This window comes from Notechis scutatus, chromosome 16, assembly GCF_049901735.1.
Source record: "Notechis scutatus isolate UNSWTSFEM ecotype Mainland chromosome 16, rNotScu1.2, whole genome shotgun sequence".
Lineage (NCBI taxonomy): Eukaryota > Metazoa > Chordata > Lepidosauria > Squamata > Elapidae > Notechis > Notechis scutatus.
Genome location: NC_142024.1, coordinates 4,032,564 through 4,059,446, shown reverse-complemented (window position 1 = coordinate 4,059,446; position 26,883 = coordinate 4,032,564). Strand labels below are relative to the sequence as shown.

Genomic DNA, 26,883 nt, shown 5'->3' with positions numbered 1-26,883 from the left:
TCAAATTCGGTGTGCTTTTATTCAGGGGAGAGGGGAGTGGTGAAAGAGGACGGAGTGAAAAAAATATGTATAATACAAAGCTACACATTTTGCATTTGACACGATGGTGTGAAGGGGATTTTTAAAAAACTACAACAACTGATCTATTCCAGTGTTTTGGTTTCAATGGCTCACTTCAAAGACAGATTTTTTTTTTCACCCTTTCCGACGAAAGAGCAAACACATTTCCACCCCTCTACAGGCGGCTGCAGTTCAGTCTGGGTGCAATTGAAAGAAAAGTACAGTCTTGAAATAAGAAATGCATCCCAAATGGGTCGAGGATTCCAGAGGTGTCCTTTTTTTGAGGGCTGAAACGCACGACAAGGCAACGAAACAAAGAGCGGTGGCTTTTGGCTAAAATCCCATCCGGAGAGGATGGAATTAAAAATAATAATAACAATAACCCCAGCTAAAAGCAAGCCACAAATGCAGCAGGGAGGAAAGATAAATTGGCTTCGGTGCGTAAGGAGATTGCGTGGTTTCATTGCATAGAATCTCGGTCAATTCAGAAGGAGTTTAAAAAAAAAAAAAAAAGACAGAAGAATTTCAGGACATCCACAGGCAACTTCCCAAGTCAGTTTCCCAGTTTCCTTCCGCGTGGAAGGAAAGGATCCTAAATTAATAACCGTGCAACTTCGGTAACACAAATAATCACTAGTTCTGTTTTCTTTTTTGAAAGGGATCGCAAGAGTAGAGAAACCTGTGGTTGGCCGTAGCCTTCTGGATTTTTAACTCCCGTAAACCCAGCTAGCGTGACCAACGCTAAGGGTGGGGTTGTGTTATTCTGACAACTTCAGGAAGCCCCCCCCCCCAAAAAGCGGCCTTGATGGAAAGCAAGGCAGGGAGAAGACAACGTCCTACTTTAGGGAAAAAGACACGCTGCCTTCGGAGGGAAGGCGTGTGGCTACCACAACGCCCGTTGGGCCCGAAACATTTGGCCTACACAGGAATGGGCGCCGCTGCTCTTTAGACCCTAGCTAGCTTCCCTTGCATCAAGATCACAACCCCCAATTAAAAGAGAGTTGAAGAAACTCTCCGACGGGGGGATTTAAAGCGGCTGGATTTCTTGGCATGGCCTTTGGAAAGTTTTAAGGAGTGGCCCGCTTCGATTTGCATAAGGACGGACTCGAGTTAGGACATGCACACAGGTCGCAGGTGGGAGAGAGGGAAAGTGGAGACGAGAAAGCAGAGACAAACCCCTTGTTGGGTTTGGGCCCTTCCTGAAGGATGTAGATTGTTTTTTTTAACGGAGCACCAAACTGGACGTCCGGAGAAGACAGGTAGTCCTTGACCTACGAACCGTAATTGAGCTCCAGATTCCAGTTGCTAAATGAGACCTTTGTTGAGTTTTGCCCCATTCTGTGGCCTTTTTAGCCACATAGTAAATCACTGCAATGGATAAGTTAGCAACTTGGGTGTTAAGTGAATCTGGTTTCCACATTGACTTCACTTGCCAGAAGGTTCACACAGTCGGTAGGCACCTTGGAGGTTTTAATAGAGTAATAGAGTTGGAAGGGACCTTGTAGGTCATCTAGTCCAATCCCCCAACCAAGCAGGAGACCCTACACCACTTCAGACAAAGGGTTATCCAATCTCTTCTTAAAAGCTTCCAGTGTTGGAGCATTTACAACCTCTGGAGGCAAGTTGTTCCACTGATTAATTGTTCTCACTGTCAGGAAATTTCCTCTTAGTTCTAGGTTGCTTCTCTCCTTGGTTATTTTCCATCCGTCACTTTTATAAGGGGATCACCGCCACGGTCGTAAGTGTGAACCAGTTGCCAAGCATCCAAATGTAATTCACGTGACCCTGGGGATGCTACAAAAGTTGTGAAAAATGGTTATAAATGTGACATCCTTCAGTGGCGTTGTAGCTTCGGTCACTAAATGAACCATTGTAAGTCAAGGACTAGCTGTGTTCCCAAGCACTCACCTTTCTTCTAGCTGCTGGCGAGCGGAGACCATGGGGTGAGCTGCTGACCCCTTGAAGAGCTAACTCCAAAGGGCTTCCAAGTGTGGTCATGGGGAAGACGGGCCAGGCCTGTCCAAGGTGGGGGTTTGGCCGCACAACGCACATACACTCACACACACTCACACACACACAAAACTCAGGGAGCAGGCTAGGATTTTACTAAAAGAAGGGGAAACCTGGCTGGGTCCTTCTTGGGCACGAAGAAGATTAAAAAGGGAGAATCAAACCTATCTGGATGCTCAAAAAACGGCAAGGCTGCCCTGAGCTTAAGGCCTCGGTCAAACTCTAGGAAAAATAAAGAAATTACACAACAGGAAGAAGGGAGTGTGCTTTCTAGCAGCCTACCCCGCATCTTGAGAGAAACAGCCCCCCTCTGGAAAGCATTTTCAATGCCATTTTGTTTCCAAAAAATGCATACACAACCCCCAAAATATGGCACTTGAGTTTCCCTTGAAGCATGGCCATTTCCTCAAGGCGGTTGGTTCCTCGCTGGCTAGGAGGCCTCAATCCCAACCATAGAAATCACAGGGTCCAGAGCAAAGAGACTTCTTGAAGATGCTTGGCCACCAGGAAAACGAAATTTGGCGTCCCATCCGGGTCGCCAGAAACATCTCTCTCTCTCTCTCTCTCTCTCTCCTAAAGCTAACCCAACGTGTTAAGAGTCCCCGTTTCCCGCCGATTGGAACGAGTCCACTCGTCGCACGGAAGCCGGATGGCTCCTGTTGCCGATTCTCTACTTAGGTGCTTTCTCGGTGACTCGATGGCTGGCCTAGTATTTAACAAGTCCCGACAGCTACACGTTGCTGACCCGGGTCTCAGTGGACAGAGTCGTGCTGGTGGTAGAGGAGGCGAGCGAACGATCGCGTCGGACGTAACGAGGTTTCCGGACTGGAGCCAAAAGAGAGAGACACAGTTAGTTTCTATCCCGAGTCTCACAAAAGAGGCTTTAACATTCAGTCAAAGGATTTTGTTCTGACCTAAGCTTCCTTAGAAAGCATAAAACGCAATCTTAGTCCCAGGCAAAACCTCTATTATTTCCACGGCTGTGAATTACGTTCATTCACAGCCTGCCAGGCTTCACAAACAGTCTTTCAGGGGAATGTTGATAAACACCCAACTTATCGCACTTGGGATGCGGCCAGAGAATTAATTGCCAAATGCAGGGCAAGGCCGAACTTGACACAGAGTCAAACAGAACTTTTTAAAGCTTGGCTCAACTGGACAAACTAATTGCTTCCTGCAAAAGCTCACGTCCCCTTCGCTCCTCTTTGATGTCCTATGGGAGGGGCCAATCATCTGCGAGGTGTGGCCTTACTTCTGAGTCAACCCTGCTCTCTCAATTGTTCTGGTCTTCTGGTAATCATGCACATGCGCAGGCCGGGAACCGGCTCCAGAAGCTTCCCCGCCTAACTGCTGTCCGAACCCGAAGGCTGCTGCCGACTGCCAGCCTGCCCTGGCCCCATCCCTGCCTCTGATGCAGAGCCCTCGTCCGGCCCTTCCTCAGCCTCCAGAACCAGGCCAGGTTCCTCCCCAACCTCCTCACTACTATCCAACTCTGCTGCCAGCACCGTCAGCCGCCGGTGGGCCACAACAGATTTCTGTATCTTTCTCTTCCAACATCGGCTCATCCCATCACACACACACACACACTTTTTTAAAAAAAGAAAGTTAAAAAAAAAGAAAAATTGGGAGGAACCCTTGCTTTTTTAAAAACAATATGCAAAAAGAACACACTATTTTGATTTGGGAAACAAGGGCCTCCCTAGGAGGCGGTGTAAGCCTCCGATTCCACATGCTTATTAAGGCAATTTTGTTGACGAACAGGAGGTAGGAAGAAATCCCACTGCCCCTCCCAACTGTAATTATTTTTTTCTGCTCCAGTCTCCCGCCACCCGAAACAGCGCACACATTTGCAGTCTGCAGAGACCCAAAACGAGCCACCTGGGAATTTATTCCGGCAGATTGAACTGTTGGAGGCGGCAAGGCACGCTCAAAAAATGCTTCCCCCCCTCCCCCCCACCCCAAGCATTCCTGTAAAACTCTTGCACTGCTTGGTCTGTTTTAAAAGAACCTTAACTATTTAGGGTAGTGGAAACGGGGAGAGAACCATTACGAGCCGTTGTAGTTAGGCCTGGGCCAGGGGAACAAAGAGATGCTTTTTGTTAAGAAGAGATTTCTTGGGATAATTTTTTTTTTTCTTTAAATCTTCCTTTTCTGGATACAACTCGAGGACTTATTCCTGCTGAAAGAAGTCCTTGTTACCCAGGACACCCGGAGAAGGCATTTTGCACAAGCAAGAGATGGAAGAAAGAAAAAAAAAGAAATCCTTACTTGAAGAAGGTGGAGATAACATGGATGCCTATAAAGCAAAAAAATATATATCAAGGTTTGGAAATGAGACAGCCTTTCATTAAGATAACCCCCCCCCCCCATGTCCCCGTTTTCCCGGAAAATTGCCGATTCTACCCATAATTGGGGGGGGGAAAAGAGGGATTGATGGTGATCTCATCCCGTAATTTCTTACTGGGAATTGTATTATCCAGACCGGTGTTGTTCCAATGTGCCCACCTGGAAGGCGTGCGGACTTCAACTTCCCAGAATTCCCCAGGCATTCTGGCTGGGGAATTCTGGGCATTGAAATCCATGCAGTTTAAATGCGCAGGTTTGAAAAACACTGGTGCAGGCATTTCAATTCTGCTGCTGATTGCAAAACACCACCCTCTGGGGGGGGGGAAAAAAAACCATGCTTGCTAACTGATTGGAGGAAGGAGACATCTAGGACCTTCCCGCCACTGGCAGCTTCCCCACCCATCATCCTCGGCCGCTTCCTTGTAAGGCTTTTTTGCAAGTTCCTGGAAACCCCCAAAGACGGATCCGTACTTACTGATTCAGCAGACTGTACAATGGACCCTGGGAAACACAGAAAGGGATAAAAAATAAAAAATAAAAGATGGTTTGAGAAGTCTTGTTTCAATTATGTGCACCGACAGCAAAAGGCTGCTTTCCCTACCCATGTTAAATGCCAAGGAGAGGAATCTTAAATTCTTCCAACCATCCAAAGGTGATTTTTTTCCCCCTGGGGGATTGGAATAACAGAATAACATAGTTGGAGGGGAGCTTGGAGGCCTTCTAGTCCACCCCCTGTGCCCTATAACCATAAGGAACCTCTGTGGCGCAGTGGTTAGAGTGCAGTACTGCAAGCTACTTTTGCAGCCAGCGGCCTACAATTTGGCAGTTCAAATCCCACCAGGCTCAAGGTTGACTCAGCCTTCCATCCTTCCGAGGTGGGTCAAATGAGGACCCAGATTGTTGGGGGCCAGAGGCTGACTCTACACCGCTTAGAGAGGGCTGGAAAGCACTATAATGCATATATAAGTCTAAGTGCTATTGGTATTGCTATTTCAGACCAACGCCTCTCCAATCTCTTCTTAAAAACCTCCAGTGATGGAGCACCCACAACTTCTGGAGACAAATTATTCCACTGACGAATTGTTCTAACTGTCAGGAAATTCCTCCTTAGTTCTACGTTGCTTCTCTCCTTGGTTAGTTTCCATCCGTTGCTTCTTGTCCTGCCCTCAGGTGCTTTGGAGAATAGCTTGACTCCCTCTTCTTTGGGGCAGCCCCTCAAATATTGGAACACTGTTCTCATGTCATTTCCTTCTATTCCCAAGACTAGACATACCCAATTCCTGCAACCTTTCTTCGTATGTTTTTTAGCCTCCCGCCCCGCTAATCATCATCTCTGCAACAGCCGGCAGACAAACCTACCTTTGCTTCTTCGATAGAAGAGATTGGGGAGTTTATTGGCACGTTTGAGGTAGAAGAAGAATGCAACACAGAGGATGAGGAAGAGGCTGATGACAAAGGTGCCAAAAATTAGGGAAGCCGCGACTTCAGGGCCTCCTAGATGAAGCCAAAACAAAACGGAGAAGCATCTCACAAAGGGAACGTCCTTTTTTTTTTTTCCTAACGTTGCAAATTAATCCTTAGATTTGCAGGCAAGGGTCTTGCCAACCGCCTCTTCGGCCTGACTCACCTACACCGAGGGTCTCTGGAGTTAGGGTAGTTATGTTGATTAGAGAGTTCAGTTCTCCGGCTGCATCTAGAAAAAAAAGCCATACATTTGGAGAAGAGAGAAAGAAAGTATGTCCAAAAGTGTTCTGACCAAGTCTTATGGAGACACTAACAAACACACGTTAGTCCCAAAACCCTTTTTTTTCTTTATTTCAACGGCTGTGAATTTTAGTCATTCACAGCCCGTAATGAGCCTGAAACAGTTTGTAAAGAGTCCCATGGAAGTCTGCCAAAGTCCTTCAGGATAAGTCTGATAAGCACACACCTTTATCTTCCTTGAAATGCTGCCAACGACTAAATTGCCAATTAATTATACGAGGCCAAAACAGAACACAAATTCAACACCGAGCTTCAGGTTTCAAACCGACCAGTACAAACATAGTTGCTTCCTGCAAAGATTCCTGTCCCTTTGCTCCTCCTTTATATGTTATGGGAAGGCCAATCACCTCCAAGCCATACTCCTGAGTCGCCTCTTTTGTCTTAACTGTTCTTGCCTTCTGGCAGCTCTGCGCATATGCGCACTGGGAACAGGCTCCCCTTGTTCCTCTGCCTCGCTGCTGCCAGATTCTGGAGGCTCCAGAGTCTGCATATAACTCCCAGGTGGCCCTGGTCCCATCTCTGTGTCGGACACAGATCCCTCATCCGAGTCCTCCCCAGACTCCCGGACTGGACCATGTTCCTCCCCACTGTCTGACTCTGCTGCCTTCTCCACAGGCTGCCGGCGGACCATAACAAAAAGAGAAGAATTATTTACAAGTCTTATTTTCCCTGGTTCCATTGCTCGGATTTTGCTTTAGGCACAAGGGAAAAAAACCAGCTCAATTCCCAAAGCTATGCGTTGGCATTCATCGCATGGGCGGGAATTTGTATTCCTACTGTCGGAAAGGCAGAAAGAAAAAGGAGAGACTGGAGGCCGGGAATTGCTCATCAAAAACCATCAACGAAAGGCTAACCAAGGTAAAGAGCCACCTTATAGGTGGCCTTGCATATGAATTTAATAAATGCAATAAAAAATAATGAAGATATCTATCAAGGGGCTTTTCAAAACATGTCAAATCAACAAGCCGTTCGTAACCATGTTGCTTTGCCCTCTTAGAACAAGGAGGACTAGAATCTTGGGCTGTTTTTCATCCAGGCATCCTGAACCTTCAAATGCCTCTCTCCCGCCCTCTGCTGGGCTGAGAAGGGAAAAGCAGTGAGAGCATGATTATCTCTGCCCCAAAGGTGAGGACAAGAAGAGCATCCGCCACTCACCGTTTTGACAGTCTGTCAGGTTGTATTCTGGAGCCGCAGGGAGGGTCTCGTTCTCACATTTCACGCAGCTGCTGCTGCCGTCTTCGTTCCACCGCCTGTAGCAGCCTGTGTGGTGTGAAGGGTGAGGGAAGGGAAGGAAGGAAGGAAATGAATTTGAAATAAGGAAGAACAGAGGAAGGAAGGAAGGAAGGAAGGAAGGAAGGAAGGAAGGAAGGAAGGAAGGAAGGAAGGAAGGAAGGAAGGAAGGAAGGAAGGAAGGAAGGAAAGAAAATGAATTGGAAATAAGGAAGAACAGATAGAGGAAGGAAGGACGGAAGGAAGGAAGGAAGGAAGGAAGGAAGGAAGGAAGGAAGGAAGGAAAACATGAATTAGAAATACAGAAGGACAGATAGAAGGAAGGAAGGAAATGAATTAGAAATACAGAAGGACAGATAGAGGAAGGAAGGAAGGAAGGAAGGAAGGAAGGAAGGAAGGAAGGAAGGAAGGAAGGAAGGAAGGAAGGAAGGAAGGAAGGAAGGAAGGAAGGAAAATGAATTGGAAATAAGGAAGAACAGATAGAGGAAGGAAGGACGGAAGGAAGGAAGGAAGGAAAACATGAATTAGAAATACAGAAGGACGGATAGAAGGAAGGAAGGAAAGGAAGGAAGGATGACTCCTGGACTGGCCCATGTTCCTCCCCGCTGTCCGACTCGCTGTTGCTGTCTCCACAGGCTGCCAGTGGACGACAACAGCCCCAACCACACTAACTGCCTACCTGGAGTGCACTGGCTGTTGGAGAGGCAGGTGCTGTTAGCTTCCATTGCATCGACACAGCATTCTGCATCCGATTCCTAGCATAAGGAAAGAGAGAAAAAAAACCATTTTTTTTCCAAAGTTTGTTTGCTTAGAACCAACCCTGTTTGGTAATCTCTTGCCGCTCCCCCCACCCCCCAGTATGAATACCAAAATCACAATGCAATTGCCGTCAGGGTTATGTGGCACCACCTCGTTCGAAGAACCAAAATAAAACAGTAGGACAGAGGAGAGACCACAACTGTAGTTGGGGGGGAAATGAAAAGGACGCACCGCTTGGTTTTGTTGAAAGAAACGTCCACCTGGGTTCAGTTCCAAGTGGGGAGAAAGACACTGGAAACACGGAGGCCGATTGGAAAGAGGGTTTAATGGTGATGCAGAACCACCAACCACCAAGTTTTTAAGAAGACATTGGATAACCATTTGCCTGAAATTGGTGTAGGGTTTCCTGCCTAAGCAGGGGGTTGGACTGGAAGACCTCCAAGGTCCCTTCCAACAGTCTTTTGTTAGCATTCCAGAAAACCTCAACTCCAACTCATAACTTCCGAGACGGGCATCTTCTCAAAGGTTCCTTTTATTAGAGTAGTAAACTGGCACATCTGGGAAATCCCAAATCTGAAAATTCTGGGTTTCCCTGCAATAAGTAAAATATTACAAATCCACCCCCTGCACCCCCTCATCGCATCACATGCCCCAATCACCATCCGTCCCAACTTGAGACATCCCCTCACCCAGGTGCAGAAATAACATGACCTTGACTTAAAAAAAGAATGCTATTATGTCTAACCATATATGCTCCAAGAAATTTGCCCCTCCCATTTTCCCAGGCTCAAGAATGTGGCAGCATGGAAGCTACTGATGCTAACATGGCTTCCAAAACTGACACTGTTATTCTATAATTCTATAAGGTGGGAGGAATCTTGGCAGGAGGGGGGGAAAAACGGGGTGCAAATCTCAAAGTCAGCCCCTCCTGGCTTTTTTTCCAGACTCCAGATTGTCTCTGCCAGTGATGGCTAACCTTTTCCATGTTGAGTGCCAAAAGTGTGCGTCTGCTCGCGTGTCTGCACCCATGATGCAATGCATGCGCAACCTCCTGCCCCCCTGCGCATGCACTCACGACCCCGTGCATGCACCGTGCACCTCTGTGCATGTGCATGCAACCCCCTTACACACCGCATGCCCAGGGGTGGGATTCTTCCAGTTTGCACCTATTCGCTAGAACTGGTTGTTAACATTCTAAGCAGTTGGGAGAACCGGTTGTTAGAAGAAATTACTGGCCTAATCCTGTAAGGAAGGCAGGAAGGAAACATTCTGGTGTTGCTTACAGAAACTGCCTCTCCGTTAACCCTTGGCAGGAGTTCTTGGCAGGACTAGACTTCCTGTCTCAGGAATTTCTCTGGAGTTTTTTCCCCCTCCTTTGCTGGTACTTTGCTTGTGTGGAGTGACCATTCAAAGTTACACTGGCACTGAAAAAAGTGACTTATGACTTTTTTTCACACTTACGACTGTTGCAGCATCCCCACAGTCATGAGAGACCAGGCGAGATGTGTGCCTTGATGTGAGTGATGTTGAGTTGGCCACACCCAGCCAATCACATGACCACCAAGCCATGTCCACCCAGTCACATGACCACCAAGCCACGCCCACAGAACCCATTGTTAAAAAATTTGAATCCCACAGCTGACCTATGCCTTTGATTTGATAAATAAATAAAATAATAATTCCCACCGGAGTGAAAACCCATCTAGAATCCCCGTCTTGAGCTGTCGGTGGCTTCCTTTTTGACTCCTTGCCCAGAGTCATTTGGCTCGACGCCATCCCAGCTAGCTCACCACCAACATTTCCAAAGCACTTTTTTTTTTTGGTTCCTGCCAAGTATTTGACGCACCGGGCGTAAAATTGCTCTCCCCGTTCCTTCGGTGTTCCGCTATGAAAGCTGCTGTTTTATTTACCATCCGGAAGGCCCAGTTTCCCAGAAGGGAACACGGCGGTCCTGCCTTTGCTCCGTGAGGTTTGCGGCTTGGCTGGGGCTCCAAGCCACCACCACCCCTCCCAACCCCTCGTTGGTTTTTAATCAAGATTGGTAGGATCGATCCAGAAAACTGGCCCCTTGAAAATGAGTTTTGTCAAGAAGAACACAACCACCGCGCTCTCCGGCCAAGCTTCTCAAACTTACTGCCTTCCTGCCAAGCGCTGGCTGCTCGGATGCTTTAAGGCCTGCTGATCTTGAGCCGCATTTGGACTGGAGCCGTATTTTCTCCTTCCTGGGAGTTGTAGCCCGCCGTATGGGCTGCGGAATTGATGGACGGCGCGCACAAAAGAAATAATTCAACCCAGGCCGCGGTGCTGGGTTTGGGGGATTTCAAAACCGGAGAGATGGAGGTCAGGTTTGTCTTTCCCTCCAGAAAAACCCTGGAAAAAACGTGACGTGGAGAAGACAGGCGGTCCTCAAACTTATGACCGTTCATTGAGCGACCGTTTGAAGTCACAACGGCCCCGGAAAAAAGGGACTTACACACCCGTTTTTTTCACACTTACGCCCGTCGGTGCCAGGATCAAAATTCGGATGCGTCATAGTTATGATGGTCAAAGCATCCTGAGATCACCTCTGTGCGGTTTTCTGACAAGGCAAGCCAGATTCACTTAACGACCGGGTTATTAACTTAAACCACTGTAATGGTTTGCTTAGCGACTGTGGCAAGAAAGTGGAGCAAAACTCATTCAACCCATGTCTCACTCTGCAACGGGAATGTTGGACTCCGTTGTGATTGTAAGTCGAGGACTAGCTGTATTTGACACGAGAGAGGGCTTGCAGAAAATAAAGAGCCATTTTAAGGCCCTGCTTCCATCCCATTTGCTGTATTGGTGCCTTGGATCGAACAGAAAATTCCACAGAGCTGCTGAAAAAAATAATCAGATTTTCCTCCTATTGTGGGCTGCCAGAAGGTTTTAATTGCGGCCTAAAAGACGATGCTAGCTAAAAATTAGTTAAACTTCATTTGGGTTATCCTGAACTCATTTAGATACAAGAGAAAAGAAGCATCTAAGTTTTTTTTTTTAAAAAAAAAATGGGGAAACCAGCAAGAAAACATATACTTGGATGCTTCTGAATCTGGGAGCTAAAACCTCTCACTAGTTTTGTCCAATTATTCACTGTAGCCAAAAAGCACAGCTGTCAGAAACCTCTTTAAAATGGTCGTCCTGAATTGCAATCCTTCAAATCTGGAGAGCTTTGAGCCGGGGAGTTCAAAGGTTGTTGGGTGGGCTGGAGCTCATATTTGGAGATGAATGAATAAATGAATAAATGAATGAATCAATAAATGAATAGATGAATGAATGCATTAATGGATGGATGGATGGATGACTGGGGCAGAAGGAGAAAAAAATTAGTTCTACCAGGCCAGGAACTTCTGACCAGGAAAGAAATCTTTTCTTGCCTTCCTAGATAAAAAACGAGAACTGGTTTTGTTCAGAGCAGACTATAAGTTACAGGCTTTGGGAATTCATTCCTCGAACAGAAATTTGGAGATGCTTTAAATCACGGTTAATACAGCGAATCACCTACAAGCAGGTGGAAGGGACGAAAAGTAAGAACATATAGTTCAGCCTTTGTAAGTCACACTTGGAGGGATTAAGGCAGGCTTTGTCCGTGTGGAACCGTGTTTCTTAACCTTGGGAACTTGAAGGTGTGTGGACTTCAACTCCCAGAATTCCCCAGCCAGCATTCACAGAAAACGGGAGGGGGAGTGTTTGTTTTTTTATTAAAAAAACCAGCTTTCTCATTCACAAATCCAGGCTGATCCGATCTACAGACTAATATCATTTGGAGTGATCAGTAATCACAACTGGAAATCAGGATTAAGACGCTCTGCGGTCTTCCAGATACTCGCTGGAAGGAACAGATGGCTTCCGGGACTGAACCTCCCTCGTAGCATCCTCAGAGTAAGGAAAAAATGGACCTAATGTGGCTTGTTAGAGCCATAGCTTACCCCAGGAGGAGAGCCGTCAATCAACTCGCAAGCCAATGAGCCAGCAGTGATTATGCCACTGATCAAATTCCTGTCACGGGGTTTGGTGTGGTGGCTTAATCTGAGCTTCTCTCTTTTATTTTTTAATCTCTTCCTTTTTTATTTTCGATTTTGGCCGATGGCCACAAACCGCACCTACCAAGCTGTCAGTGGATTTGCTGGTGACTTCTGCTCCCAGCACGGTTAGAAGGAAGACACAGGGCACTGCCATGTCTGAGATGAACCTACGAAGAAAAGAAATATCTTTATTCTCTATATATATGAAAGGCGAAATGCTACTCACGCATCGTCACTAAATCTCCAGAACCGTAAAGCCTACAAACTTGAAATTTGGCACATATGTTCCTCTTGGCTTCTAGGGGCTCACTAAAAAAGGATTTTTAGAAATGACCATCAGAGCCATTAGTATTCCCTATATTATTATTATTAACACGCTCTGATGCTAAGGAGTTCTACTCCCCCTCCCCACCTGAAAATAAATCTCTTCCAAATGCAAAACACAAGCAGAGGAGTTTCAGTTTCAGTTTCAGAGCAGCAAGCAGCTTTAGTATAGAACAGTTGAACTAAGCCATGGCCAGGCTCCTTGCTGTCTCCTTCTCGCTCACACAGCAAATACTGCTTCAGTTTCCAAACAGTCCTCAACTCTCTCACATATACCAACAGGACGCTAGCCTGATGAATATCTATGGATGCTGGTAGGCAGAGGCAGAATTTAAACATAAGGGTGGGTGGGGGGTAGTTTACTTTTTTACCAATTTTGTATGAATCAATCTTGGTCAAATCCCAAGGAAGCAAAACTTCCAGATGAGATTTAAACCTAAGTTTTACGAAAAGCAATTTTGAGAGGGCTCAAAAACCCTGGTTAGTGCGGCCAAGCCGAGGGTTTGCAAACAGCCACAAGCCAAGGTTTGCAAAGCCAGGGTAGAGAATTATATAGATTAACAGAGTTGGAAGGGACCTTGTAGGTCATCTAGCCCAACTCCCCGCCCAAGCATTTCTGACAATTGGCAGTCCAATCATTTCCACCCTTCTCCTGCCTTAGCAACCCAAAGGGATGCAAAATGAGTTACGTCTTATAAACTCCGAGAACGATAATAACTTTTATGAAGCCATTTGTGAGGCTGTATTAAGTTCTAATTTGGCATGCACAATTGGGAGAAGACTCCAGCAAACATAAAAGGCAATTTTGATCAAATTAAAAAGAAGGAGGGCGGGCGGCAAAAAAAAAGAAGAAAGAAAGTAATAATAATAATAAAGCTAAAAGGAATCCAATGAAGTACACAGAACAAATTGGCTTTTTGATAAGCCCAAATTGGAAAAAAAAGGACGCGCCTCCTTCAAGTGGTAATTGAACCTCCTTTTCGCTCCCAGCCTTAGAAAATGAAGCATCTTTTAATCTCTAAAAAAAAACATAATAATAAAATACTAAATACAGCTTGAAAAGCACAGAGAGTAGGAATGAAAGCTTTTCACATCCGTCGATTTTAACCCAAGCCGAGCTTTCGTTGTTTATTCCTGAGAATTTATCGCATCGGATACCAAGCGAACATATTAAAGGAGAGTGAAAAACTGATAGAAATTACACCATTTCCTCTCTCACATCAGAGACGCATCAAAGCTTTGTGGGTCTGTGAAAATGGCAAGGCTTCCTCTTAATCTGGCCTATCAAACTGAGAGGCATACAAATTTTCATTTTACAAGCCTTCCTTTCCTATAAGAAAAGGGTTCTTGATGCAACCCATTGCCTTGGATTTTTTTTTAAAAAAACCCTCATTCCTAGGATCAGAGAGCCACTAGCTCAGATCAGACTTACATCTGATCATGATATGTAGGTTTAAATAGACGAGCATCTCCGTTCTAGGATTCAACTGCCCACATCTGGCAGATGGGGTGATTATTATTATTATTATTATTTGCGAAGCAGAGCCTTGGTCTGCTTTTCAGCTCACCCCCTTTTCCGCGGAGACCTGGGCCCAAATTAAGTTAACTTTACTTGGGAAGCCAACAAAGAATAGAATCCAAACAGGAAGAGTTTATGGGTCGTCCTTATGAAAGACAAACGGGCAAGAGAATGAACTAAGAGGGATTGAACGATCCCCAATTTTTGAACTTCAGCAGCTCCAGTGTAGAGTTGTAATTGCAGGAATGTTCCAATCTCGGATGGCAAACCTCAGATAAAGAATGTTTCCAAGCAATTACAACTCAGGTAAACAAAGTCACTAATCTAAAGGAGGATTAGAGAGAGGAAGTAAACATATGTTAGACATTAACTAGAGATAATTACTGTGCTAAACAGTAACGAAAGTTAAGCAGTAACCAAAGTTAACCAGTGATGGAGGATAACTAAAAATGCGTATAAATGCAAGACTAGACTCCAATAAAGATCATCATGATTTAGTTGTTCATGATCAAACAACTCGACTGCCTCGTCATTACAACACTCCGGTAAGGGGGGCAATGCTACTACCCTTGAACTGCATTGACACAATCCCCATCGGTCAATTACAAAAGGCAGCTTTGACTCAGAACAGCTTACATCCTGTGATGAAACTTTTAACCCACATCAAACCCCCACATCTGCGTATTCCAGGTCCTTGGCAAGGACTCGACAGATGGCTAAAAAAAGGCCAAATCCAGTCTGAACTTCTGGCTCGCGCGTGCGACCAACCATCATCCTAATAACACCCCTCTCTCCACCTAGAATCCATTGAAATCAGGGAGGTTGGTAAACATGAGCAGAGATTGGCGAGTTCTCTGTCACTTTGATCATTATTGGCTTTCTACGCTTCCTTGGTCTTCAAGGAGCTGTAGAACAACCGGTTGGGGCTGCGTGGGGGAATATCAAGTGGGGGAGAGTTCCTAAGACCCTTCCTGCCTTTCTTCCTCAGCAGATGATCCAGGCTTCCTTGCCATAGCTACATAAAGATATACGGTATATTGATGTATTTATAATCCAATAGTAACTTCCTAATTACCTAATAATTATATGTTTTCTTGGAAAAGGGTGATGCAGGAGAACCCCAATCTTCTCTAAGGTAGAAAATAACCCTTCCTGGCCGAGCAGGTACTCACCTGTCGAACATCTTAGTATCTTCAGTTAAATTGGGACAGGTAAGTGATCCTAAACATTTATTTATTTCCCACCTCTTCCAATTCTGGAATTAGGTCAGTATTTCTCAACTTTAAGAGCTGTGGACTTCAACTCCCAGAACTGGCTGGGGAATTCTGGGAGCTGAAATCCACACCACTTCAAAGTTGCACAGGGTTGACAAACGCTGTACTACATAAGGGCATCGCTGCGAACATCTGGGTTTTGTCAATATTGGGCAGGAGGGGAAAAAAAATATCTTCATGCCTTCCAACTAGCCAAAAATCATTAAAGGGAGGCTCTGGCTGATGAATCCTTCTCCAAATCTGGAACGGTAACCAGCCAGCTACGACGGTCTCATCTGGGGGGACAAGGTGGTTTATTTGGAAACCTGGGTTTCTTCTTAAACCAGCCAGGCTTGGCTGGAAAAAAAAAATGAGAAAGGCCGTCTCAAGGGAATCGGCCACCTACCCGTCTTATCCTTCTCGCACGAGCGGCTGTTAACACGGTGCCAAAAATGGATCTCTCGCCTCCGTCTGATTTGAAAAAGAAGAAAAACTCGTAGGAAGGATTGGGGGGGTTAGGGAGATGGGTCTTTTGATCATGTCCTTATTAACCAGACCAGAATTATCGATGGGGCGATTTTTCTCTGCTGCCACGAATTTGTAAAGAGAGGCTCCGAGAACCGTTTGCTACTCTTGGCTGCTGGGCTGGCATTTATCTGCCTTTACGGGGCCCGAGAATTGATCTGTCTCCTTTCAAGATTGAGCTGCTGTTGTTTTTATCGTGGCTAAGCCTATATTTCTCTCGCGCCTTCGAGGAGACGGATCCACTTGGCAGAATGGCTGCCCGGCGCAGAGCTGAGCTGAAATGGAAGGCTTTCGATTAACAGAGTTGGAAGGGACCTTGTAGGGTCATCTAGTCCAACCCCCCGCCGCCCAAGTACGAGACCCTATACCATTTCTGACAGAGGGCAGTCCAGTCTCTTTTTGAAAGCCTCCAGGGATGGAGAACTTCCAAAGGCAACTTCTGTTCCATGGGTTGATTGTTCTGCCTGTCAGAGAATTCCTCCTTATTTCAATCCATCAATCAGAACAGAGCTGGGAGGGACCTTGGAGGTCTTCTAGTCCAACCCCCTGCTCAGACAGGAAACTGTATACTATTTTACACAAATTGTCCAATCTCTTCTTAAAAACTTCAGGCAATGGAGCACCCACAACTTCTGATGGCAAGCTGTCTAGGTTGAATCTCTCCTTGTTCAGTTTCCATCCATTCTTCCTTGTCTGGCCTTCGGGTGCTTTAGAAAGTAGCTTGACCCCTTCCTCCTCTCTGTGGCAGCCCCTCCAATATTGGAAGGCTGCTATCCTGCCTCCCCTGGTCCTTCTCTTCCCTAGACTCGCCAGGCCCAGTTCCCGAAACCGTTCTTCATATGCAGCCTCCAGTCCCCTCATCATCCTGGTTGCTCTTCTCTGCACTTTTTCTAGAGTCTCAACATCTTTTTTATAGTGTGGTGACCAAAACTGGATGCAGGATTCTAGATGTGGCCTTACTAAGGCTTTGTAGAGTGGCATTACTACCTCCCTTGATCTTGAATCAAAGCCCCTCCTGCTTAGGAGCCGTATCATGGGTTTTAAAAAGCTGACTTGTTCCTGGCTTTCTGGATCCAGGACTGAGGAGCCAAGCTCTCTCTCCATCAGCCTCTTCTTTAGGATCACAATTTAGCAAAGAGACAGGATACGGATATAAATGGCATGGGGAAGACACCTGCTTGTAAAATAGAGTGAGGGGGGGAAAGCGCACCACAAGGTGATCTAAAACCAGCCCGTTTCCTTTCCCAGCCTATTTTTGTCCCCGAAAAGCCATCTCGCCGGCCTGAAATGTTGCTATTTTGATGACACCTGCCAGCTTCTCAGGCCCTGGAAGATCGGGATAGGGTCTCCCACTGGAGCAGCGGGTTGGACTAGAAGACCTCCAAGGGTCCCTTCCCAACTCTGTTATTCTGTCTAGTCCAAGGCAGAGCACCAGATTTGAACAAAGCTGTGCCTGGTATCTGGCTTGCTGCTAGCCAGTTTCAGGAAGATAGCAGGATATGGAGGAATGAAAAGAGAGCACGGTTTGGATCCCAAACAGTCACCTTAACGTATCAATTTATAAATTAGACCGTTCGCATCGATCCTTTTCTCTTTTTAATAGTCCCAAGAACCAACTGAATGGGCAACGAAAATGGGAAAATTATGCCCACTGAGTTTTCACAAAGGGCCCCGCAGCTCCTGCCTCCGCACTTTTTCCCCCCCATAGCAAATCCCCCCCATTGTACTTAACATTCTCCGGCGCAGCCACTCAGCCGAGCTGCTGCACCCGAGCAGGGGTGAAGATTTCTAATACTTTAATAGCTAAGCTGATTAAAGGGGCAAGGCGATCAAAGCAGGCTATTGCTCGTCAATTAAAAAAAAAAAACACACACACACACACACTGGCAGCAACTCGGCTTCTATAAAATAAGCTTTTCCAGACGTGTGTTAAAAACTCAAGCCGGAGCAGGAAGCGGAATCTTTCCAAAGGATCCAGACGTGCGTGGTTCTCCAACGCCATTTGAGTTGGTTCAGACAACCAGTGTCAAAACTGTGGTTGGCACGGCATGGGGCCAACTGTGTTGGTGTAACACAGGGAAGGAGAATAACTATTTGGGCAAGCTATTTGTTCTTTACTGGTGCGTGTGTATGTATGTGTGTGTGTGAGGCCAGACTGGACGTTGGAATTCCTGCTGCCTCCTTCCCACCTTCACTTCCTTCCTCAGTCGCCTTCTGCGCGTTCTCAGAGTCACTCTTCTCACTCCAAGGCTTACATCCCCCATGAATGAGGTGGGTGCATCCTTCGGCTCTTCCTCCCCACCCACCCCCAATCAATGAGACTCACGTCTCTGAGTTCTTTTTGACCGCCACCGAAAAGGAAAGCTTTTCACTCCAACAACCGGGAACATCAAAGCCGCTGCTTCAAAACGCACGCTGAAAAACAGCTCCTTTGTCATCGCACATCGCAAAACTCGAGGGCGAGGGAATTAATCAGAGGAAATAATATAAACGGATTAAATGTATACATTTAATTTGGAATGTAAATGAGGATCATTAGCAGCAGGGCCCAGAAGGAAGGCACGGCCCAGAAGCTGTGTCATTCAACAACCTTCCCCCCCTCCCCAATTTTGAATCTTTAAAAGGCACGAAACCAACCTGTTCCCCGATCTTTCAATTTTCTAGCAAAAGTTGTCAAAGTCACAGGTAATCTCTCTCAGCCATGGCTGTTCTTCTTTCCTTCCTTCCTTCATGACCCGAAGGCCAGACTGGATGCAACCAATTGGAAAGTTTGCAAAAGCTTGCAAATGCCAGGTCTCCCTGCTTTGCCAAATTCCTAGGTAGCAGAGCGTTAATCAGGGACGATCTGATAGCCGGCATGTAGGGCTAGAAAAATTATTCTCATTAGCACCCACGGGGTGATAAAACAGCCGAGCAAAGAAAGAAAGAAAGAAAAACCAACCAGTTCCATTTTATTAAAAATTAACAAAATCTCAAAGAGGTGAAGCAGCTTATTGGTACCTTGGAAACTTCAACCACGTTAGAATTGGAGGCTGGTTGGAGATGCCCTTTCTCTTACAACGTTTGGCCAGACTTCCAGAACCTGCCGAGCTGGTTACCCTGCCCAGACTTTGACTCATCAACTTTCCTTTGAGTCATTCCAGGAACGAGTTCAAAGGACACCGAGAATTTCGCTCTTTTTCGCCCTCCAAGACACCAAAAGGCTGCACGAGCTTCCATTAAAAGAGGATTTTCCCAAGCAAATCTAGAGACGCGATAAAGGCCCTTGCTACAGAAATGTACCCTGGGTTTTATTCCCTCCTTTTTTTGCTAGGGGTGACATGATGGCAGTACTCCAGTATTTGAGGGGCTGCCACAAAGAAGAGGGGGGTCAACTTATCTTCCAGAGTACCAGAAGGCAGGACAAGAAGCGATGGATGGAAACTAATCCAGGAGAGAAGCAACCTGGAGAAACGTCCTAACAGGGAGAGCAGTGGAACAGCTTGCCACCAGAAGTTGTGGGTGCTTCATCACTGGAGGTTTTTAAGAAGAGACTGGGCAGCCACCTGTCTGAAATGGTATCGGGTCTCCCAGCTTGAGGAGGGGGTTGGACTAGATGACCTACAAGATTCCTTCCAGCTCTATTCTGATTCTTGATTCTTCTAGTTTGCCAATTCCACAATTTTTTCCTCTCTTGAGGACACCAAACAGCATTCTTTTGACCAATTCAGGAATTTCATTCCCTGAAGGGAAAAACCCATTTTAGCTGGAAATTCTAAAGGGGAGCCCAAAACACAGCATTTTAGCAGTCAGTTGGAAAGTCTCTCTCTCTCTCTCTCTCTCTTTTTTTTAACAGAATAGTACTTCATCTTTATTTGGTATACTAAAGGATATGTTAGCCCTCTTGTTTGACAATTAGAAATGTCACACTGGAGACAAGCAAAGTTGTGACCAGCTATCTTGAGATCCTGTGTTGTTCTACCCAGCATTTGCTCCTTCTGGTTCTCATGAAGGCAGGGAAGGAGGAGGAAGGCCTAAAAACTTATGGCTTACCTACAGATTTACGCCCTCCCAAAAGCGAAATCAATGGGGAAACTGTTCCTTGAGCACCAGAGAAAAGGCATTGCTTGATTGTTTTCTTAGAAGACAAAAGCGGTTTAAGAAGCCACCACCCTAACTTACAGGAAGTCTGGTGGCATCTCCTTTAAGGTGGCCTTTGGCCACATAAGGGAAAGGAAGTGTAACTTTGCACACTTAGGATGCCAGTTGCATTTGGGGGGGATTTTTCATGTTTTTTTGCCGCTGATTAGCTAGTTCTTTGCTGTACCTGCTGCAAAGGTCACTCATTCTCTGGCGGAAACTTCCTACTTCTGCTTTTTTCAGCCCAAATCAAGTTTTAGAGCAGCTCAGACCGCTGTGAGTAGGGGGATCTGCACCCCGACGACGACCACCACCTCCTCCTCCTCCCATATAAAAAGGAACTAAAAATTGGGAGCCCGAATTAAAAATCGCCAAGGCTTTTTAAAAGGCAACCAAGAGCCGAGTTTCCAAGTGACCATCAGAGGCATAAAATTACACGTAAAATGACAACTCCCAGGTCAGCCTGGCTGGGAGCGATGGGAAATGTACTTCTGGTCAGGCCTGAATGGGAAAGCAGAGGAGGGCGGCCCAGGGCGTGCTGATAGGGGATGATGGGCAGAGTGGTCTAAGAAAGCAGCACGATGAGCTGGTGGGGGGCATGATGGGTATTGCATTCCCCCAGATCTGGAAGGCACTGCATCTGCTGGAAGGATGGGTAGTCCCACTGATCTAGAAGGCACGGCATTGGGAAAGGCGGGCAGGGGAGGATGGGTGCTAAGCTTTAAATGGACCAAGCTGGCAGGGGAGGATTGCATAAGAAGGAAGGCACGATTTCTGCACGCCTGTTGGCGGGGATCAGGAGCCCCATCACCCTGGAGGGGGGCAGGGGATGCTGGGTGCTGTAATCCCGCGCCCTGCAGGCGAAACGGATATGCCATCCCACCTCGGGGGGGGTACCCAAGGCCAGAGCTGGACACCTGTCCCCATAAGCCACCTCAGGAACCCGAGATCGCCCGCGATGTCGCCCCCAAAGGGCGGGGCCGCCGCTAACCCCGCCCACCGCGCCCCCCTCGCGGCCTCACCTGAGCGCGCGGGCGCAGGAGCAGCCGTTGGCCGCGGCCGCCAACCGCGCCACCGGCTCCCGTTCGTACCCCCCGCCCTGAGACGGTGGCCCTACCTCGCGTGCGCCCGCTCTTCCCTGGGATTTGTAGTCCCGCCGGCTCCGCCGCGGCCCGCCCGCGCATCGGGCGGGAAACTACGCTTCCCGTCGACCCCCGCGGCGGCGCCTCTCACCTCGCCCAGGTAGACGCCGTCCCGCCTGGCCCCGCGTCTCTCGTCCCCCCGCGGCGCCTCTCGGGAAATGTAGTTCCGAGTTGGGACGCCATGCTGAGAGGGTTAGGCCGCGGAGACTACAAGAACCAGAGATCCGCCCGGGCGGGGGAGGCCATCTTGAGGTTGCTAGGAGACCAGACGCCTCTAGTTGAGGCAAAGGGTTCAGGTGAGAGAAAGAGGGGGAAGGGGTTATGTGTGTTTTTTGGGGGGGTTGGGGGGCAATTTTTGTGCCTCATAAATTCATCTCAGCTTTAAATCACAATATAATTTAAAAGCTCTGGGACCTGTGCCAATTTAAACATCTCCCAAAAGTAGGCGAGGAACAATATACCTGCACACCTGTAACCCTCATCCTTTACCTGAGGCCACTCCAATTTTAGGCCACAGTTTCCCCAAAATTCTGTCAGAAAATGAGGCAATATGGATTCTGCCCTCCCCATGTGCAAAAGAATGGCATCCTATAATAAGCTTTCATGGTTTAGCAGGCAATTATATTTTTATTTTTAAAAAGCCGAGTCATTTTCCCCCCAAATTTCCTCCTCAGAAAGCAGAGAATTTTTTTTTTGTGGTCCCCACCGATATATAAAATTTGTATATAATAAAATTATATAAAAAATCCATGGCCCAATATAATTTTATTTATGATTTTTCTTTTAACATCCATAAATACCTGGTAGACAGTGTATGTCTGGGTCAATATACTTTACATACAATTCTAATAAAGATATTATTATTTAGATATACATAATCGTAATTTCTCAACTTCTAATATTATTATACAATATTATATGTACTGAAATATAACAGAACATATTATAATTACTATATACACACAAATGTTAGCATTTTTTTAAAAGGGAGGTTGTTTTGAGCCCAGTGGTTTGCATTTCTTCCTTTTAGGCCATAATTAAATGTATAAATCAGGGGTGTCCAACTTTGGCCATTTTGAGGCCGGTGGATTTCAACTCCCGGTCGGGGAATTCTGGGATTTGGAGTCCACGGGTCTTACAAGTGGCCAAGGTTGGACACCTCCGGCATAAATAAATCTGAGGTCAAAAGGGGACGCCCCAAAACCAAGTAAATGAACAAACAATAATAAAATTTGATAGGCAAAAATTTAGGGGTTTATAAGATTCATATGTCAGTGTTTTTTTCCTGCAAATGTTTATCCGAGCAATACCTATGCAGGTCATAGACAGAGATGGCCAACTTCTATGATTTTACAAACAAGGTGCCACAATCAAATAGGCACCACATTTTTCTGGAGGGTATGTTAGCCAGAGCTAACCTGCTTTTTGGGGGGGTGGGGGTTAGTGTCACATCTAAAAGGAGAAGAACTTTCCTCGTGTGATTATGGCTCGACTTTTTTTAACTCACACTGTCTGCTTCTATAACATCGGAGTGGTGTGGAAAGCCACGATTACAAAGACCGGAGCATGAAATTTAAAAACTGTCAAAAGGGGCTGTTCTCCCTCAGATGTTTTCTACTTGCTGGTTGGATTTTGGGCAGGCAAACCTCCTCCAGCTCATATCTTGAGCCACCCTTCAAATGCAAAATATTTAAAACATTTGTCCAGCAGAGCATCGTAATACAATTTTTTTTTCAAAGTCAGATATTTTCAGTGTTTTGGATGCAAAGGGAACAGAAGCTGGACTCTAGGAGAAGCTCTCAAAAGACCAGGGCTTCCACAGCCTCCAACAGATGTCCTCTTGAAAATTAAGACCTCATCCACGCCGAGGCTTTGTATAATCCATAGATTATAATAGAGAGTTTCTATTTTTTGAGCCAGAGCTATCCACACAGCAACCTGGAAAACGTATGTTGGCGGCTGGAAACAAACAGCTGCTGCCATCAGAGACAAAGGTTACACTCTTGTTTTTAAACGGTACGGTTGAAATCTCTAGCCTGGCAAGAAAGACATGTTTTCTGGCTGGGTGAGCACACTGCTGCTAGTTTTCATTTAATGGGGGTCAGCCCTGTCACCTGACATGCCATTTGAGTATCACACTTTTGGGGACTGATGAGCTTGTGAAGCCTAGTTGGAGAGGGACACCCCCCTTGCAAGCTTGAGTTTCTCTACTTCCAACGACTTCCTCTTCAGCCACCAGGCCTTTCTCCCCAACTCGGTTTCTTCAAAGTTGAAAGATTGTTCACAAATGCCCCTAGAGATGCCTTTCAGGCGGACTCATTTTTTCCCGTTGAAAGGGAAAGGCCAGGAAAAGTGAACCTCTGACTCCGCCCTGATTTGATGGGCCCACCCATTCTGCTTTGGCTCCTCCCACAACATCTCAGGCTCCTCCCTCTCTTAACTTCAGTTCTTGCTTGCTCACTGGACCAATGTATATTATGTAGATAGTCCTCGATTTAGCACCATTCGTTTAGCGATTGTTTGACGTTATAATGTCACTGCAAAAAGTGATTGATGACTAGTCCTCTCACTTACAACCATTGCAGCATCTCCACGACCACGTGGTCAATATTTAGGCACTTGGCAACCAGTATGTAGGATGGTTGCAGTATCCCAAGGTTGTCTGTCAATCAGCTTCTGACAAGTAAAGTCAGTGGGGAAGCTGGATTCACTTAATAATTGCAGTGATTTGCTTAAAATCTTGGCCAAAAAAAGTCATAAATTGATGTGAAACTTAACAACTTTCTTGCTTAGCAAAGGAAATTCTTGTCCCCACTGTGATCGTAAGTTAAGGACTACCTGTCTGTAAATAAATGTATGGGCATATTAAGTATAGATCTTGCCTTATCTTTAGGTATTCAAGGTTGTGATGTGGAGCATGCTTTTAATATTATCCTTATAACACTCCTGAAAGTTGCACAGATGGCAAGATAGTGACTGGTCCAAAGCTTCTGCGGCAGAGGGTGTTCTTGAACCAGGTTCTCCGTACTTACAATTACAGCAAACAACTCTGAAATTTGGAGTTGACTGGCAGTTGAATGGCTCAGAATTTTGTAGAGGCTAAAGACCATTCAATATTGCAGCAAGGAACAAAATCCCTCAAACGAAAAAAAAATCAGAAAATAGCAAAGAGCAAGATTTGCTTAATGTTCTGTTTTATTTGGCAAAACAAATTGAATTATACACCATTGATTGGAGGGAGAAAAAAAAACTGCACGATGGAAATATGTTGGCCTTATTGAGTTTTAAGCTCTGCAAATTAGTAAAAGAGCTGAAGAAAGTTTGAAATAACAAAAGCCAAACTTCACAGAAATTATTGGCTTGTGATTTGAAAGGGCCCAAAGTCATCTCAACTATAGTCCCTTTCCCACAAATCTGCCTGACCCACATTTTTAATGCATAATATTTGTGCCTGGCAATGTGGTTTAGGCATTTTAAAATGCCGTTAAGATCTTTGGAGAATACACCACAACTGTTTTCCAGGTATTTTAATAAACTAGTCTATTGGTCTTGTGCTCAACTGGGTGAAATTTTAATTATCTGTATAATGGGGCCCAAATCGGTTTAAGTATTTTTCTGCCTGCTTTTAAAAAAAAGGAAGATAGTTTATCTCATTAACTTAAGCAGTGAACTTTTGTCCTGATCCCAAGGCCATTTTAGCCCCTTTATTGCTGTTCCTTCCCATACATACCCCACCTCCCACATTTTGTGTTATGATCAGCAGTGGTGAAGCCTAGAAGCCAGGCATTGCTCAAGTATATCAGCAAAATCCTCTGGTTTTCTAAAACAATATTCTTCATAAGGTTAGGAACAAAGCAATTCACTCAGATATTTGATAAGACCTGGAAAACAGACGAGCAGTTAATGTTAGACTCTCTCTCTCTTTTTTTTTTTAATGATGATTCACAACAATCTGCTTTGGGGCCATCACTAAGAAGGCCTAGAGTCTTGCCTACTTCATATTGATCCGGCTTGACAGCCACTGTGCAAGCATTATCATCAGGATGTACTTCAAAATTATGCAATGAAATTGTAAATATTTTTTAAATTAAAAAAAAAATAACCTGAATCCAAACTGTTTGGGGCTGAAAAACTGTGATGTTTCCAACCTGTGAATGTTGAATCTTTTTTTTTTTTTGCAGAGAACTCTTTGCAAGCAGCATGGAAGAGGAGAGGAAAAGAAATTTCTGCGCTTTTACTGTGTATTTTGGAGAGGAAGATGAGGAAGAGAAGCCTCAGAGAGCAGAAAGGGAGACCATGCAGGCCGCTTTTGAGAAATTCAGAAGACGGCGACAGGTAAGGGTGATTGATTTGAGCGGGAAGACTTCATTTGGTTCCTATGAAAAACGATCCAATTTTGCATTTTTAAACAAACACAGCCTTTTTGGAGAAGTTTTGCAAAGGGGTATCCATCCGCAAAAAAAGAAAAGAAAAATCATACATTCATAAAACTGATGTCCAAAATGCATTCTGTTCAAAGAAGGCGTGTGCAAAAACGATGTGCGTTGTGCAGGAATTGCTCACACGTGACCAGAAGTGGATACAAAGGTGTGAATGTGAACTTGGAAACAACCTGCTCCGACCACTATGGGAATGGGAGCCAATTTAAACTCAGGAGTGAGAAAAATGAGTCACTGAAAAACTGACTTTAAACTGGGGGGAGCGAAATTGGCAAGTCCCCCAAACTTGGATAGATCAATCTTTGCAAATGGGTAAAGGGAAGAAGCTGAGATGTGAATAAATTCGCAAAAGACAAGCTCGATCATTGTTAGCGTGGTTTGCACACCAAGAATCGGATGGTTGAATATGATTTATTGTTAACAAGTCAAGGAAGCGAAAAGCCAGCAAGCAACTAACCATTAATACGAGCAGCGAAAGCGAGTCTAAACAGTTTTGTAGGATGAATTCCTGACTATCAATGTCCCAGTCAGGTTATGCATTTTACCTTATTCATTCTTTGTAGACAGAACACAGAAAAATCCCCTCTGATTTCTCTTGATCTTCCCCTTTTCATTCAGTGTACTTGGTTTAGTTTTTTTGTATTTGAAGGATTCTTGCGAAGATGCTTTCATTTGTACCTTTCTATTTTTTAGACCAATTTGAGTTGTCGTGGGAGACGGGATGGAAACCTACCCTTTATTAAACCGGGCATAAACCACTGGCATTTCTTTTATCAAAAATGACTATTTGTATGTGGTGGAGGGTTATGTTTCTTTATTTATTTCATGGGGTTATTGCACAGAATTAATGTCACTGGCGTGTTAACAGGAGTCTGGAAAATGGTTTCAATTTGAAGATAATCACCACTTCGAAAGGCAGAGATTTCTTGGTTGAAAATAAACATTAAAATCCATACAAGAGGCCCACAATTCATGTACACATTAGGCCAGATTTGCAAAGGCGGACAAGTAAAAATATCTACTTAATTCCATTGAAAAACAAGCTGAATATTCTCTTACCTTATGCTAACATTGGCTGCCTCTTGAAAAAAAACTAGGCAAGCTCATTTTTCCCATTCATATTTAAAGAAAGCAAGTTTTTAATTTGCTTTTGATGTCTCTCAGGAGGGGAAACCCTTGTCTCGGTGCTGAAAATTCCACTCAATGCACAGCAATGCTAGGTGTTATTAAAATTAATGATTGTTTTCTCTCTGATAGATTTACATTACCGATGAAAGACCTAACCGCAAAATTGTATCGGCTCAGGGTTGTACGTTTGGATTTGACTGTGTGCCTTAGCAACTGCTTAAG

At 45.4% G+C, this 26,883-nt stretch overlaps 2 protein-coding genes across 3 annotated transcripts in view; one reads left to right on the top strand and one right to left on the bottom strand.

Annotated features, from left to right (window-relative positions):
* On the bottom strand, positions 1 to 21,185 carry C16H1orf159 (chromosome 16 C1orf159 homolog). 2 transcript variants are annotated; one of them, XM_087944627.1, is made up of 8 exons: positions 21,070 to 21,185; positions 8,090 to 8,165; positions 7,336 to 7,440; positions 6,044 to 6,109; positions 5,776 to 5,910; positions 4,892 to 4,917; positions 4,339 to 4,366; positions 1 to 2,895 (listed from the first exon to the last, which is right to left on the bottom strand). In XM_087944627.1, the coding sequence occupies exons 2-8, from the start codon at positions 8,133 to 8,135 to the stop codon at positions 2,801 to 2,803; spliced, it is 501 nt and encodes a 166-aa protein (XP_087800753.1). In that variant the 5' UTR covers positions 8,136 to 8,165; positions 21,070 to 21,185; the 3' UTR covers positions 1 to 2,800. The 2 variants fall into 2 exon arrangements, with proteins under 2 accessions (XP_087800753.1, XP_026537380.2); XM_026681595.2 differs by lacking the exon at positions 21,070 to 21,185 and adding an exon at positions 12,295 to 12,403.
* Positions 21,186 to 25,278: 4,093 nt separating this feature from the next.
* Positions 25,279 to 26,883, top strand: part of TTLL10 (tubulin tyrosine ligase like 10) — a 100,198-nt gene continuing 98,593 nt past the window's right edge. Inside the window, exon 1 of the mRNA XM_087944608.1 lies at positions 25,279 to 25,429. Within this exon, the coding sequence (XP_087800734.1) occupies positions 25,295 to 25,429 (135 nt within the window). The 5' untranslated portion in view covers positions 25,279 to 25,294. The remainder of the gene's footprint in view (positions 25,430 to 26,883) is intronic.